The sequence below is a fragment of the Eutrema salsugineum genome, unplaced genomic scaffold (genome assembly GCF_000478725.1).
Source record: "Eutrema salsugineum unplaced genomic scaffold, Eutsalg1_0 scaffold_12, whole genome shotgun sequence".
Lineage (NCBI taxonomy): Eukaryota > Viridiplantae > Streptophyta > Magnoliopsida > Brassicales > Brassicaceae > Eutrema > Eutrema salsugineum.
The window spans coordinates 3197415-3212825 of record NW_006256895.1 but is presented as its reverse complement, the minus strand read 5'-3'; the positions used below and the strand labels follow the sequence as shown (position 1 = coordinate 3212825).

At 38.3% G+C, this 15411-nt stretch overlaps 1 protein-coding gene and 1 non-coding gene across 3 annotated transcripts; both read right to left on the bottom strand.

Moving 5' to 3' along the window:
• Nucleotides 1-748: 748 nt before the first annotated feature.
• LOC18025463 (probable ethanolamine kinase) lies at nucleotides 749-4959 on the bottom strand. Of its 2 annotated transcripts, none has more exons than XM_006408665.2 (11): nucleotides 4713-4959; nucleotides 4200-4291; nucleotides 3969-4075; nucleotides 3567-3672; nucleotides 3161-3283; nucleotides 2904-2995; nucleotides 2481-2565; nucleotides 2066-2171; nucleotides 1907-1973; nucleotides 1159-1251; nucleotides 749-994 (listed from the first exon to the last, which is right to left on the bottom strand). In XM_006408665.2, the coding sequence occupies exons 1-11, from the start codon at nucleotides 4853-4855 to the stop codon at nucleotides 872-874; spliced, it is 1137 nt and encodes a 378-aa protein (XP_006408728.1). In that variant the 5' UTR covers nucleotides 4856-4959; the 3' UTR covers nucleotides 749-871. The 2 variants fall into 2 exon arrangements, with proteins under 2 accessions (XP_006408728.1, XP_006408727.1); XM_006408664.2 differs by having other exon boundaries at nucleotides 3969-4024.
• A 9491-nt stretch (nucleotides 4960-14450) lies between these two features.
• Nucleotides 14451-14557, bottom strand: LOC112089467. Its single transcript, XR_002901105.1, has one exon. It is a non-coding gene; the product is annotated as a small nucleolar RNA R71 (small nucleolar RNA).
• Nucleotides 14558-15411: the final 854 nt, after the last annotated feature.

Below are 15411 nucleotides of genomic sequence, written 5' to 3'. Positions count from 1 at the left end.
AAATGCAAGCTATATGATGCAAATTATCAACATGTATGGGTCCGATATTACAGGCTTTTATTTTTCAAAATCCAATGTGTAATATGACATATATCTATTCTAAACATATAAATTAATTAATACAAATAAGATAAAAGTATGTAAATGATACAATAGTAATTAATCTAGTAAGTTAAACTTACTTTCAAAAATCTTTAAAAACTTTTTGAAATTGACACCTCAACATAACAATTATGTAAATAATACAAAAAACAAATGTTTTTTTCAAGTGTACATAATAATATAAGTTAATAACATTGTCACCATACATAGCGCAGATAATAATAATAAAATGGACAATTATCACGAATATCCATGATGCCAGCGGTGGCTAGTTTTTATGGATCCCTCCTATTTTGCCATTTTCAAGCTCAGAGTCATATGTCCAACGATCGGCTGTTTCTAATACCTCTTGATACGAATTTTGTCCTATACAAGGTAAATATCAAGCCACAGATATAGTTTCATGGGGTAGAATTCACCACAAGAAATTGTTTTAAGTATGAAAATTCACATGGAATCTCATAAAACACTAATTATTGTCATACCTATATAAGGTGGAATATTTGACAACCAATCAATAGTAGGCAATGATCCCTCTATAGAACTAGGTAAAGTTGCCTCACTCAGGTTTGGATCATGTAGTGGTGGACTCTAGTCACTAGACTACTTTTTTCATCCTTGTCTCTTGTGGTCGTTCAAAGATTTAAACAACTACTTTCACAAAAGAAGTTTTTTCATACAAACCATAAAATGTACTACCAACACAAACAAATTTTACAAGAACTGATGACAACACAGCAAAAAAAAATATTTCCATTATGGTCAAAGGCTACACTGATGCAGATAGGTAAGATGTAACAAGTGAAAAGGTAACAGGCTTCTGCTTCTTGTATTCATTGTACCGCAAAAAGAAGTAGCCCAAGTAATCAAACTCAATCGGAGACATCCTTGCCTGTTCCACCAAATTTGTACAAGTTACATTAGCTGAATACAAGTTGGTTCAGTTACCAACGTCAATCAATACACAATATGGGTTATATGTTGAATATAAGTTAGTTCCGTTATCAACGTTCTGTTATCAATGTAAACGATATACTATATAGTTTATAAGCGCACCTGGATGATTGCCCATACTGCCCAGTACAAATGAGATGCTAACTTATATGCATCTGTCTCTATGAAGACTGATTCCACTTCCGCGATACCGACCTGTTCCGACAAGCAACATACATATTCTTTAGTTTTGCAATAGGCAACACCTAATTTGGTCCCGATAGAACAGCCAAAAGGTACAAACTTCACATCCATTTAAGAACACGACTCTTACAAGCTAAATTATGGGAACAAACAAGCAAATGTATGGAAACAATCGCGCCCGATTCAGGACCCAACTTACACCCATTTAGACTATTATATCCTTCCAAACTGCGTTTACATGTCTTAGAAAATAAATTCACATTTATAAAGGAAAATATAATACTTTCCTATGTTCATAAAATATTCTTTTAAACTGTTAACATATAAACCAAACGGTTTGCATTTGGTTTTTTCATTTACGATCTACAAAAAAAAAGAGTTGACTATAACATTATAGTTTCATCTGAAGGAAAATGACACTACGTTGAGATGTAAATGTTAAATCAATTACAGAAACCAATCAAGGCCATAGTAATCAATAATCATACTCCTTAACTTCTCGAATGTATTAGTGTCATAGCGAACTGGGAACCCAACTTTCTGGAAACTCTTACTAATCACCAGATTGTTACCCGTATTTTCACTAATATGATATATTTGGTTGAGAAACTCAACCACGGATTACTGTACAAATCTCTACGTTTCCAATCGGTTGGTATGTTCTTACCTCGTCCGGGTTGTCTGGCTGTAAGTAATGCTTGATGAAATGATATTGTTGTTCTTTACTTGGGTAGCTACAAAGAACCCACAACAAGAATTTTTTTTTCCAATCATTTAGAGAGAACTACAGAAACTATAGAAGAATTCAAAAGGAAGTTGAACATACAAGCTGTAATCACAGTCGTATCCTGCATATTCATTGAAGTGATTTCCGATGTCAAAGCCTCTATAGTTATATGATCCATACTCGAAATCAATCAGGTAGAGTTTCTCTAAACATGGAGGCACATAATCATGTTAGAAACTACAAAGCATCAATATTAAGAATACATAAGAAGATAGCAAACCTAAACCAAAACAATGTTTTCAAAAGATCATTCTTACGCAAAACTTGAAGGCGGTTTTGGGATCTTGTATACCACAATGACCATTAAGATTAATCTCTAAACCAAAATGGAGTTTCACCGCTTTCACGCATAACAAAGATACCCTATTTTTGCGGCGCTATGCCTGTCTTTCTATTTATTCTCAGCAAATGCTTTTAGCTGAGAAAGAATACAGAAAATAAGGAATTTTGTTACCTTCTTCCTCATTCAGCATTAAGTTTCCCGAAAGCAAATCATTATGAGCAAACACCACAGGTGCATTAAGTACGCCTGTGAATTCCTGTACAATTATCAAAACCAGCAAACATTATCAAACCAGCACAGAATAAAAGGTCCGCATGCACCACCAATCACAAACAAAAATGGTTTAGATTATAGAAAGAAGCATTAGCAGATTTTTGAAAAAGTTTATTCACTAGAGAAGAATAAAAGGACCACGTCTCCTACAACAGTAATGTGGCTACAGTTAAGCACATAAAAATTGTTTGTGAGCAACAAAGATGACTACAAATTCCAACATGAAAGATGTACTCAACATTGTATTATCTGGTTTATGTGGTAAACCAAATTCGCAAGTAGTATTTTAAAACAACAGAAATGAAGTACCATAAGACATACCCGTAGCTCAATAATTTCTTTATGCAGTTCTTCAAACGAAATTGTCTCAAAGAGTTTCTGCCTATCAGGTTCCTCAAATCTTAGAGTAGAGGCTGCAAGTAAAGGTACAGAGCATACGTGAAAAAATACGTAAGAGCTGGTTTGTACCAATATTGGTGGTTTATATAAGATATAGCCAACACCCAAACACTTAATCAACATCATAGAAAACAAAATGTAGAACAACGGTTAAAAAAAGGAAAACAAAAAAAAGGTACCTTTTTCAAAGAACTTCACGATATCAACCCACAGTTGAGGTTCTTTGGAACCTGGTATCTCCACTTTATGAAACTTTCCAAGCTCTTTGGCAATTTCTGCAGCAATCTTTGGCTGTCTCATGTCTGCCCACAAGAAAGAAGAAATACGATTCATTTGAAGTCCATGAAACTGAATAATACGGAGTAGCACTTATGCAAACATATAAAACATGAGACTGAGACGTACACCAAATTAAGGATTGCAGGTTATCACTTTTTTTATTTTTTTTACAACTGTCAAACTTTCACTTGATTTTGTTAACGATGGAGACTTTGCAGGTCATCCACTTAACAACAAGAATATATCTTATTTTCAAGAAACTTACAACAGACATTTTATTCCGCTACAAGAATTTTAAATGCCTACCCGATGGGTCTAAGGTTCGAGCATTGATGAATGATTGCACCATGCCATTTCCAAACCCACCAAGCAACTTGGCACCAAATCCGGCAGCCGAGAGATACTTGATGGCCTATTGAAGACGTGAGAAGCAAATAACGAAAACAGACACAGGATAAAACTTCAAGTGACGCAAGAGAATAATTGGAAACATTAGCAGAGAAAACAATTGACCAAAAACTCTGTTATGTTCTGCTATAAGGCTCATGCTTCGAGTTGATATCACTAGAAGATAGATGACTGAAATAAAAGAAAATTCTTGGTAACGCAAACTAATGCATTAAGAACACGGATCAGACATGAACAAAAGAGTCGGTGCACACAAGGGTAAGGGACTTGACATGTACATTGAGTTTATCACTAAATTACCTGCAGCTCTCTCTCCCGGTTGATAACATACTCCGTGTTAGGTCCATAGAGTCGCACTGTTACAGAGAGTTCTCTATCAGTGTCTTCCTTCACAAAAACCTTCAGCACTGACATCGTGAAAAGATAACATCTAATTTAGAAAATAAAACGATTGAGACCCAATCATTGAACCAAGGTAGAAGATTATCACTGACAAATGAAGAGGAAGATGAATGTGTTATGCAAACTCACATAGATTTGTGATGCCTCCAGATACTCTCTCGACAGAAAAAAGTGCATCATCAATCTCTCTCCAATTCTTGAACAGATCTTTACACAACTCTCTGTTAAACATGACAAGATTCAAGAATTGATCAATTCGAACAAAAATACAAGGCTTATGCCATTCGTCTTCATTTTTGACTAATCCGCCAAGAAAACGAAATTATAAGAAGAATATGAGTCACAACAAGAGGTCTTATCAATTTTTCTTTTTAAATGTTATTTTAGTCTTTATCATTTTCAAGATAAGATTCGAAGCTTTCACTATGTCATCAAAAGTACTTTACAACAACTTCCTCCATAACATACAATCAAAGTAGAAAGAGAACCCCAATAACGCAATTTCTAGCTCGAGCTAAAAAAACACGAATTCTCCTCCGATATCGAATAGTAAAGAAAAAATCCAAAATATATGGAACGAGCTACAAACTTCAACAGTCGAAATCAATTGATGGTGAAGATTAGAGAGAGAAAAATACGAACATGATACGAGGAATCATGACTGGGAGAGGCAAAGATGTGTTGACGATAATCGAAGAATATGGAATCTGGGAGGAAGCGTTGTTATTGCCGCTCGCATCATCTTCGGCTTCCAAAATTGCCCAGATATTCTTCGCAGCTCCCATTTTTGTCAACGTTGAAATTGATCTTCTCCTCTCTATATAATAAAGATTTTCTTATTCAGAGCTCAATTTCTAATTCTGTTTTCCTCTAAGTTTTACGCGTCTGTTGGCTTAAGAAGCCATATGTTTGGCACGGTTATAATTTCATATCAGTCCAATGGCGTACAAGATTGGAATTGGGGATAATTTGACTTTTATTATGAAATTTGGTAAGTTACACTTACTGACATTTTGACTTACCATTCATACAAAAGCTCATTTTGTTGTTTCTATGTAAATTTGGCTTTTTCATACCAGAATTATATTAGTGTGCTAAATCATACATTAAATTAATAAATTTTAAATTATGTACCTAATATGAGGAATAATCTCACATACTCCTTCAATATTATAAAAATTTACATATATCCTCGCTATAAAAATTATTTTATTCAATTTATTTAAATTAAAAATAAGCGGTTAAATACTTGGAGGTCTTTGGTAAAATTTGTTATTTACAAATCCAACCACCAAGATCCACACCCAATCGGTCATATCTGGTTGAATCCAAGTAAATCGGATCCTCGGTCAAAATCGGTTAAACCCTTGATAGTAAATATACTTGAAAAAATTAGAAAAAAAATTGAGTAATTTGGAATTCGAAATCATCGTCGTGTAGTTCGTATAGTATTCTCTGGGACAACTACGAGTGATTTGCTGATGTCTGTTTTGAACCAACTCTAAATCAAGTTCGTTCTTCTTCGTCCTCTGATTTATACTCTATCTGGGTTCAACGACTTATCCTTTAGATAACTTTGTATGATTGAACTCGATTTTGTGTAGAATCGAAATCAATTTATATATTCTCTATTCAGTTGGTAATTAGAAAATAGGAGTCATGGATGATATCGAAGGAGAGGTTAGTTATGCTAGACCAGATGCTTGGACATGTCCAAGCTTTGTTACTCCCTTGGAGGTATGTCACATTATAAAGAATTTGTAGGTCTATGTGTAGTTGTAATACTATGAGATTAAATGTAATTTGTTGGGTTATGTGTAGTTGCTAGCTTTTGAGGCCATCTCATGTCTGAAGTACAAATATAGAGAAGATGTTGAAGGAGCAGAGAGGGATTTGAAACAAGAGTTTTGTGTCTCTTAGAGGTTCAATTCCTCATGTTGTTGTAGTACAAGAGGTATCAATCCAAAGTGTGTGATTCAAACATCAATTTATCTGAAATGTAACTTAATCTAAGCCTAATGATGTGAGTTAGTTTTTGGTGACAAAATAAAACTAAAACAAGACTATTAAAGCAATACTAAGCAAATGATCAAGCAAACTAAACAAGCAAATAGCAAAATGATGATGATGATATAAAGATGACAAAAGGCTTAGAGTTCTAGACATGGTAGAGGGTTAGGGTGCATTGGTGCTAAACTAATATACTAATGACATAATGATGAATGATCCGATCAAGTTAGGATTCAAAACAAGTTCAATTATTTCTCAAGAAAATGAACACAAATAAAATCATTACTCATACCCAATCATCATTAAAGACATAATGATAAGAATGCATTACAAATCAATCCTAACATGTCATTTATGCATTAAACAAACATTCTCATGACATTCATGCATAAACCTCTATAATAGCTGGTTCAGGCATATAATCAAACAACTTTTGGGTGAGAAATACCTGAAATCTTGGTTAGAATGATTATCAAAAACCCAACATTAAGTTCAGTTATTTAGAGAATGGAAAACATAAATCTAGTCCTAAGCACCTTAATCTAACACTTTTGCACCCTACCCTACATATCTAGAACTCTAATAAAAAGAACTACTCATTAATCATAATCAACACACTTAATCCTTTGTAAAATTTGTTGTTAATCATTATTAGAAGTTTGGAATGATGACAGAGGATGATAAGAAATGTCTTAAATCTGATTAAAAACTTAAGATGTCTCTTAGCAAATGATCTTGTGTTTCACAAAAGAGGATGAAAGACAAAAGTAGGAAACAAGGTATCTAGGGTTTTTAGCCCAATACTATTTATAAAAGGGATTTCGAATCGTGTCAGACCCGGTTTGGTTAGATAAAACATGTCTTGCCCCAGCCACCTTTCACTCGGAGCACAACCCGGAGCAAAGCATTCTCGAATTGTTTGCACATTGCTCTGGCTCCTTATCACCTGGAGCAGACATCTAGGGGTAATGGCCGACTGATTTGGTTCAAGCAAATTCACTCCTGCTCTGGCTTATTTACTCGCAGCACAACCGGGAGCACAGCCTCCAAAATCTTTTGCACACTGCTATCACTCATTTCCAAGTCGGAGCACTACTCGGAGCAAAACTTTACGCTTACAGATTTCAAGATCATTAGCATCTTCCTTCTATTCCTGATAACTGAAGTCGCAGCAACACTTGCAGCATGACTCCTAGAATCATTCGCGTTTTGGTCAGACTTGTTCGTAGTTGAGATGCCATAACTCCCGGGATACTGATCCAAAAGACTTGATTCAAACTTCAGAAGAAATTCAGCTCAATTGACTAGAAATTTGATGAAGAGTCCTAGTGCATCGGGAGAAAGCAAGGCTTTCTGTACAGCGGTTCTTTAAAACGCATCAGGAGATTACAGATTCTTTCTGTGAGACATGTTTATTTCCCGTATTTGATATCTCTCAGCTCACTACTCCAAATAAGTTGATTCCAAGCATTCGTGAAAGATGACTCAATGCTCTCAAATATTGATGAGCCCACTGAAATACTGAATCGGAAGGTAAGGGTTTCGTCCTAGGTGATCTTTGAGATGCACCAGATCGGTCCGAAATGACTGTGAGACAGGTATGTTTTCTGTGGGCCATATTTTTCAGCTCACGGCTCTAAATCCGCTGATTCCAAGTTTTCTGGAACAATGACTCGATCCTCATAATTTTTGATGAAGACATTGGAAGCTGAATCGGCGTGTAAAACTTCTGGTACAGGTAATCTTTGAAGTGTATTGGCACATATGATGGTTTCCCGAGAGACATGTACCGTGGTTCAGGGTTTTGGCCGATAAACTCACTCTCTGGTACATGTTTTTGGCTGATAAAAAGCTTCATGTGGTAAGCTTTTTGGCCGATAAGCTTTTTGGCCGATAAACTTTTTTTTTGGCCCGGTTCACATTTCCTTCATCATTTTTCACCATTTTCTTCACAGGTTTCACCTTCTCAGCTCCAAAACAGCTCCAAGGTACCTAGATAACACTCCAAAATCCAAGACTCACTTGGACCTAATGCAAAATCCTAAAAGCTAAAACCAAAGCTAAACTCTAAGAAAACTACTCTATGCATGCATGAGACTCTATCTTTGGACTAAAGTTGCATACTAAATGAGTAAAGATATGAATATATCAGGATTGTCCTCGGATGTGCTGGAAGAAGTTCCAACCATTCACCCTAAAAGGTTTCCTTTGTCGGAAATCTATGAAACATTTGGTAACACTAGGGTCATCGAGAGTATATTGCAACCATCTGAGGATGGAGATATTATGCTTGCTGAAGTCATGGAGAGAATGAAGAGCAAGATGTTGGTGATATAGTTCCTGACAATTGGACGAGGCGTCTAGTTGAGGAAAAGAAGCTGATATTCTGGAAATATATATGATAGATCAATGTTGATGCCCGAGATGATAAGGAGAGGGTAAACTATCCTGCTCTTAGCTCTTTTCACTTTTCATTTCTCAACTAGCCTCTTCTCTCATAAAACTTGATGCTTGAGCCTTTTTGGCTTCTTTTCTTTTCTTTTCACACTTTGAATATTTTTCTTTTTAACACTTAGAGCTTTCTTTTTTCAGACACCAACCATTTTACACTTTGCCATCCCCTAGCTCTCAACCCAATTTTTCTCTTTTCCACTCATTGATTCCCCAAGGTCCCTTTCTAACCTACTCTAGTCTCATGATGCAGAGCTAGATATTGATATACTCATATTTTGTCATATATTTAGGATTGCATTTTTGTCCAAATATTGAGTCTCATGCATACATTTAGGTAGTTTTACATATATTTGTCTTTGCTTTTGTCTTTAGTTAGGAATTGCATTAGGTCCTAGAGTGTCCTGCATTTTTGGAGTGTTCTCAGGTCATTTGGAGACTTTTGGGAGCAACTTGGAGCTGGGATCATGGAGGAACCCTCACCTGTGTACAGCAACTCGGACAGATGGTTTGGTGCAGACAAAACCCTCACTTTGATCGCGTGGGACGAAGGACTTGCAATGCGATTCAATCTCCGGGGTCTTCATCAAGAATCAAGAGGGATGAGTCTAGCTTCCGGAACACTTGGAATCAGACGATTTGGAGCCGTGAACTGGGAGATATTGCCATCAGAAGGAACACATGTCTCGCGGCCCGATCAGGTCTTAAGCGATGCGCCTCAAAGAACCAGTGGAACGGAACCCTTTGTGACGTCATCTGAACCCGAACCCTTCATCAAAGTTGGAGATGATAGAGTCACGGTCCCAGACCGGTCGAATCATTGGATTTGGAGTCGTGAGATGAGAGTTAAGGAAGGCGAGAGACATACATATCAGCCAGACGTCTAAGAGTGGATAAGGTGCTAAATGTCATGATTTGACACAGTGATAATGCCACGGCCTGAGCTTAGCCGTGGTATAATATGAAAACTCTCGGGATTTGACATGGTCTTGAAGCACGGCCTTGGACCTGACCACGACAAGCAATGAAGATCTTTGACACGCCCATAATGTCATGGTCGGGATTTGACATGGTCTTGAAGCACGGCCTGATGTTTGGCTGTGGCAATCACCGAATCATCAACACCTTGCCACACCCAACATGACACGGTCCAGATCAAGAACGTGGCAATCCAAGAAGTTCATCACCCAAACCCAGAAAAGAAGAGACACGGCCACTAGACATGGTGTAAATCAAGCCATGGCAACCTTGATCATGAAGAATCTGTCCAAGAACTTTGACACTATCAGTTTGCCACGGTCTGTCCAAACATCATCTGACCGTGGCAAACCATACCACTATCCAACTGAGCCGGGTCAATACCCAGTTTTTCCTGGGCTGACCCGGTCCATTAGCACTTAGTATATATAGCTTTTTGGAGAAAACCCTAAGGACATCTTATCTTCTATCTAAGTTTCTCTCTAATTTTCTTTCCTTTTTTAGTGTAAAAAGGTTTTTGATTAAGAGATATCTTGCTGATTTAATCATCTTTAGGCTGTTTCTTGTCATTGCATCATCTCATATTTGCTTCTAATCATGATTAACATCACCTCTAGCAAAGGAAATGGTGTGTTCATCATGATTAGTGAGTAGTCAGCTTTTGAGCTTCTAGGTGTGTAGATTAGGGTGCTTAGATGTTTGATTTGTGATGTTTAGGGTCTAGATTCTCATTTCATTTCCTTAGTTAGCTGCTCTTAAAGCTAGATCCTTGAGAATCACTTGGGTCTAGATTATAGGCATTTCATGCACCAAAAGTGTTTGATGAAATGCCTGAATGAGCTAACTTCAGGGTTTATGCCTTTTTCATCATGGGAATGATTGTTAAATGCATGAATGACATATTAGAACTGTTTTTTAATGCTCACTGATTCATATTTCACAAATGATGATTTGGTTTGACAATGGATTAGTGTAGAGGTTAATGCCTTCATAAGAGGATTAGTCTAGATTAGAGTTCTAAGTTGAAATGTTTTGAGATCATGTGATTGCTTGCTTTATCTTTCTGTATAAGATTCAGTCTTTCTTAGCTCTTATTTTGATGCACAAAGAGGCTGTCTGGTCATATTAGACTTGGAACCTTATGCTTGTTGATTGCTTATTCACTAATGGGAATTAGTCTTGATTAAGTAATTTGCAAAGGGATTTCTGTCATGGGAATGAATTAATCTATGTTGGAAGTCTATACTAAAGAATTGCAAGTGTTGCATTGTTTGCTAAGCATCATGAATTCACATTTAAAGCACCCTGATCAATGATCACATCTAGAGGTTTAGCTTTCTCTTTATTTGAATTTGAGTGTTTGTTTAGTTTCTCTTGCTTGTTTAATTCTTAATTACAGCTTGTTCTTGTTTGCCTTATGTTTTTAGATCACCTTGTTACCAACTCATCTGCTTATTAGACTTGAATTAAGATAGCTCCTCATAGTTCTAGTGTCTAGAATCTCTCCATTTGGATTGATACCTCAAGTGCTACAATGACATGAGTAGTTGAGGAATTGATCAAGGATTGAAAAATTCCTACTATCAGATATACATGAAAGCCCACTGTTGTCGCTTTAAACCCAACACTTTTTGTCAAGTTCATTCGAAACAAGGCGTCACATCGCTCACTAGAGTGTTCATGGCTTCAAATATAGCTTAGTTAAAGGCAAGTGATATGTCTATATTTTGCATTATTTAGGCTGCATTTTAGAGTCCAAATCATGTGTTTTCTCATTCATTTTAGGTATTTATGCATCAAAATAGGCTTTACGGTTTGCATTAGGTCCCAAAGAGTTTTGCATGGTTTGGTGTCTTTATCAGGTGCTTTGGAGGCTATTTGGAGCTCAAGAGGTGTGATCAGGAGTTGAAATGGTGAAGAAGAGGTTTAAAAATGGTGAAAACCGCTCGGACGAATTTCTCGACGAACACTCGTACTGGCTGGATCAGAATATCGGCTAAAAAGCTTACCTCGGTATACGTTTCTCGGATATTTTCCTCACCGCGGAAAGCATTTCTTGGCTAAAACTCATTTTCACCCGCGCGCATCAAAGACTGCAAATCTGGGGAATCTTCTGGTCCCAATAAGTTAACGGGGTCTTCATCAAAGTTAGAGGCAATCAAGTCAAGATCCCAGAACAGTTGGAATTACAGAATTCGGAGCAGTGAATAGAGAGATATCGCCACCGGGAGATGCACCTGTCTCGCATGCATTCAAGAGCTGATCTGATGGGTTTCGACGATTACGTGGGACGATGCCTCTCCAATTCGAATCAGTCTACAGGGCCTTCATCAACATTTGAGAGATCTGAGTGCTGTTTCCATAACACCTAAGGTCATTCAATTTGGAGCTGTGGTCTGGAAGATATCGTCTCCGGAAGAGATGTCGGTCTAAAAGCTGATTTTCCGGTCATTCCGATGCGTCGCAAAGATGAGCAATCCGGGGAGCCTTCCACTCCCCAATCTCCGATGGTTTCTTCACCAAAGTTTGAACTGAATGAGTCATCTTGATCGAGGAATTGGTTTCATGACAATTCGAGTCGTGTGCTGGAAGTTGTTACAACCGGAAGACGAGTTGATCAGTACGAGCCCAAGGAGTTGCGATACGCGCTAAGTGTTTCTACAGGCCTCGGCATAATTACCTCGACATTTTTTAGGCCGAGGCTCGTCCCCTGAACTTCTTTGGACTATACCTCGTGCTAAATCCTTGGTGTATCAAGATCAAGGCATGAGTGCTAGAGAAGCAAAGCTGAAAACGGCTAAGCGTTGGACGTGAACCTCGGTTTCAAGACCTCGGTACTGCATGTCGGACTTCATCTGCCTGAATCCCTCGACAACCAAGCCCCTCGACATTGCATGCCGAGGTCCCTCGTCACAAACCCAGATTCAAGAACAACTTAACTCGGAGAATGCACGTGAAGACGGATTGAATACTAGGGTTCATGCATGTTCTTGACGTGTTCTTCATGAGATTTTCATCCTGATCTTTGCTTACGTGCACCCCTCAACATCAAGACTTCGGTTTCACTCTCACATACCGAGGTGCTCACCAGACAACCCAAGAAGAGCGCTCAGTACCCGATTTGTTCCGGGCTGACCCGCAACACTTATCCCTAACTATAAATAGATTTTAGGACCAAAAACCTAATGACCTTTTTATCTTATCTTATTTCCTGCCTGTTTTAGCTGTAAGAACTTGCCTCTTTGGTGAAACTTGATTAATCTAATCTGATATCTCGTTTTCACGTGAAGATCTTGTTCTCTTTCATTTCTTTTATTCACCAGAATCAAATCTTCTAATCATGACCAGCTACACGTCTTGCAAAGGATTTAGTGAGCTCGTTATGATAAGTTTGTAGTCCATTTAAGAGGTTTTAGATAGCTAGATTAGGATGTTTCCATGATAGATTAGCGAGTTTAGGGGTCTAGCTTGCATGTTTCATTCCTTAGCCGATTAGCTCTCTAAGCTGGATCCAAGCACATCACTTGCGGTCCAGATCTAAGACTTTCCTCGCATCAAAAGTGTTTGAGGAAATGTCTGAACCAATCGGTTAAGGGTTTAAGAGTCTTTCATCGTGAGAGTGATAGTTCGTTCTTCTTAAATGACTTATTGAACTGGATTTTAAAGCTGACTGATTCATGCTTCTCAAAAAGGATTTTGGTATGAAAGAGGATCAGTTTAGATGTTTAATACCTTCATGAGAGGATTAACATATTTTGAGTTCATGTTAAATGAAAGTGCTTGATAATATTGATTCATTAACTCGCTAGTTTAGCTTGGAAACACCCGAGTCCTTTATTCTGTCTAAAACCTCTGCCTTTATCATCTATTAACATCATCTGATAATTTTCTTGTTTACTCATTATCATTTGCATCTTCATCTAGTTTAAATATCATCGCTTGCTTTATTTTTGTTCTTTCTTGCATTTCAAGTAGATAATTATCAAAACCTTTGCTTGATCATCTTGACTTAAGATTACAAGCAACATAGATTAGTGTCTCTCCACAAGTTTGGTTTGATAACCCCTTGTACTACAAAAAAAGGGGATTGATACCTCTATAAAGAGCCTCAAAACTCTTAGTTATCAATTGGCGCCATTGGCAACTTGTGGGTGCATTAGTTTCTTGCTTGTTCTTGAGATAAGATTTTATCTTTTTTGTTTTACTGACTACTTTGCAAGTTCTGGCTTTGCTTTCAGGTGCATCAAAACCAGGTCTCGCAGCACAGAACCGCCTTTTCCTTACGACAACAACATCAATAGACTTGAAAGGAGGGCACGAGAGAGAGCAACACACTTTGAACGGTTAGGCATGGTAGAACAGCAACGTATTGAGCAACAGGCTCAAGACGCCGAGCACCAGGCTCATGTTAATCAAGCGCAGGCCGAGAGGAATGAACAGCAGGCCTATGTTAATCAACAACAGGCTCAGGGAAATGAAAGGCTTCCTCAACAAAACAAGCATCAGGCTAACCGAAATGAGCAGCAAGAACAGAAAGTTCCTCCGCCTCCACCACCAGCTCAGAGACAACCTCCTCTGGTCTTTGTTGGAGAAAATGACCGAGCAAATGCACATCAGTATAGAGCCGGGATCCAGGCACCACCTGTGCAAAACAACAATTTCGAAGTTAAAGCATCCATGCTCAATATGGTGCAGAATTCCAAGTTTCACGGTCTACCCAGAGAGGATCCTCTAGAGCATCTAGATCAATTTGATCAAATTTGCGACCTGACAAAGATAAACAGGGTATCAGAAGACAGCTTCAAGCTACGTCTGTTCCCATTCAGTCTTGGTGATAAAGCACACCAATGGGAAAAGAATCTCCCAAGGGGCTCTATACAAATGTGGGAACAATGCAATCTCGCCTTCTTGTCCAAGTTTTTCTCCACATCTAGAACGGCCAAGCTGAGAAATCAGATCTCTAGCTTCACACAACACACCAATGAAAGTTTTAGTGAAGCTTGGGAGAGATTTCGAAGCTATACCAACCAATGTCTACACCACGCCTTCTCGGAGGCATCCCTCCTGAGTACTTTATACCGAGGTGCACTTCCGAAGATAAGGAACCAACTTGATACAGCTTCAAATGCGAACTTTCTTGGGAAGGAGAAAAACGCAGCAATAGAGCTTGTGGAGAATCTTGCGATGTCTAATGATACCTATGGAGAGGATTTCGACAGAGCTAACCGATCTGATGGGTCCTGTAAAAAGTTGCGAATGGAGAAAGATATTAGAGAGCGACAGAGCAAGCTTGACAAAGTTCTCATGGCTACACAAAAGCCAATAAGCTTTGTAGGAAAGTTTGATGAGCAAGGGCCGAGCTTTGACAATGTGAATGAGGATGGTCTCACACAAGAAGAGCTCAACTACATAGGGAATCAACAAAGATATCAGAGGTTTAATAAATTTGGGAACAATCAGAATCTCTCTTACCGAAACCCAAATGTAGCCAATCCTCAAGATCAAGTGTACCTTGCTCAACAACACCAACAAAGCTATGCTCCTAAAGCTCCATTTCAGAACAGCTTTCAGCCCAAGCAACAGTTCAGTGAGCAACAACAGAGTTACGGCCAGCAGAATCAACCGGCTCAAAGCAACAACTTCAACAGCCAACCGCAACAACATAAGTTTTCCACCAGGGTTCAGCCCACAGCCGATGGGTCAGCAACAAAAGCACCAGGGAACGGCTCAGAATCAGATGGGACCTGACCTCTGTGGACTTCTACAGCTGCTGTTACAGGGACAGCAACGAGTTGAGAGCCAGCACGCGACAATGCAACAAGATATACGGGAGCTTAAGCAGAATCAAGCTTCAACATCGTCAAGAGGTCCGGCTTTACCAGGGAAGCCGAAACCTGATAAC

Coding starts and splice junctions, on each gene's coding strand:
- LOC18025463 (XM_006408665.2), bottom strand. CDS start 4,855: ATGGGAGCTGCGAAGAATATCTGGGCAATTTTGGAAGCCGAAGATGAT. Junction 4,292..4,712: donor GTCATGATTCCTCGTATCAT/GTTCGTATTTTT, acceptor CATGTTTAACAG/AGAGTTGTGTAAAGATCTGT. Junction 2,172..2,480: donor AATGCTGAATGAGGAAGAAG/GTAACAAAATTC, acceptor CTCCATGTTTAG/AGAAACTCTACCTGATTGAT.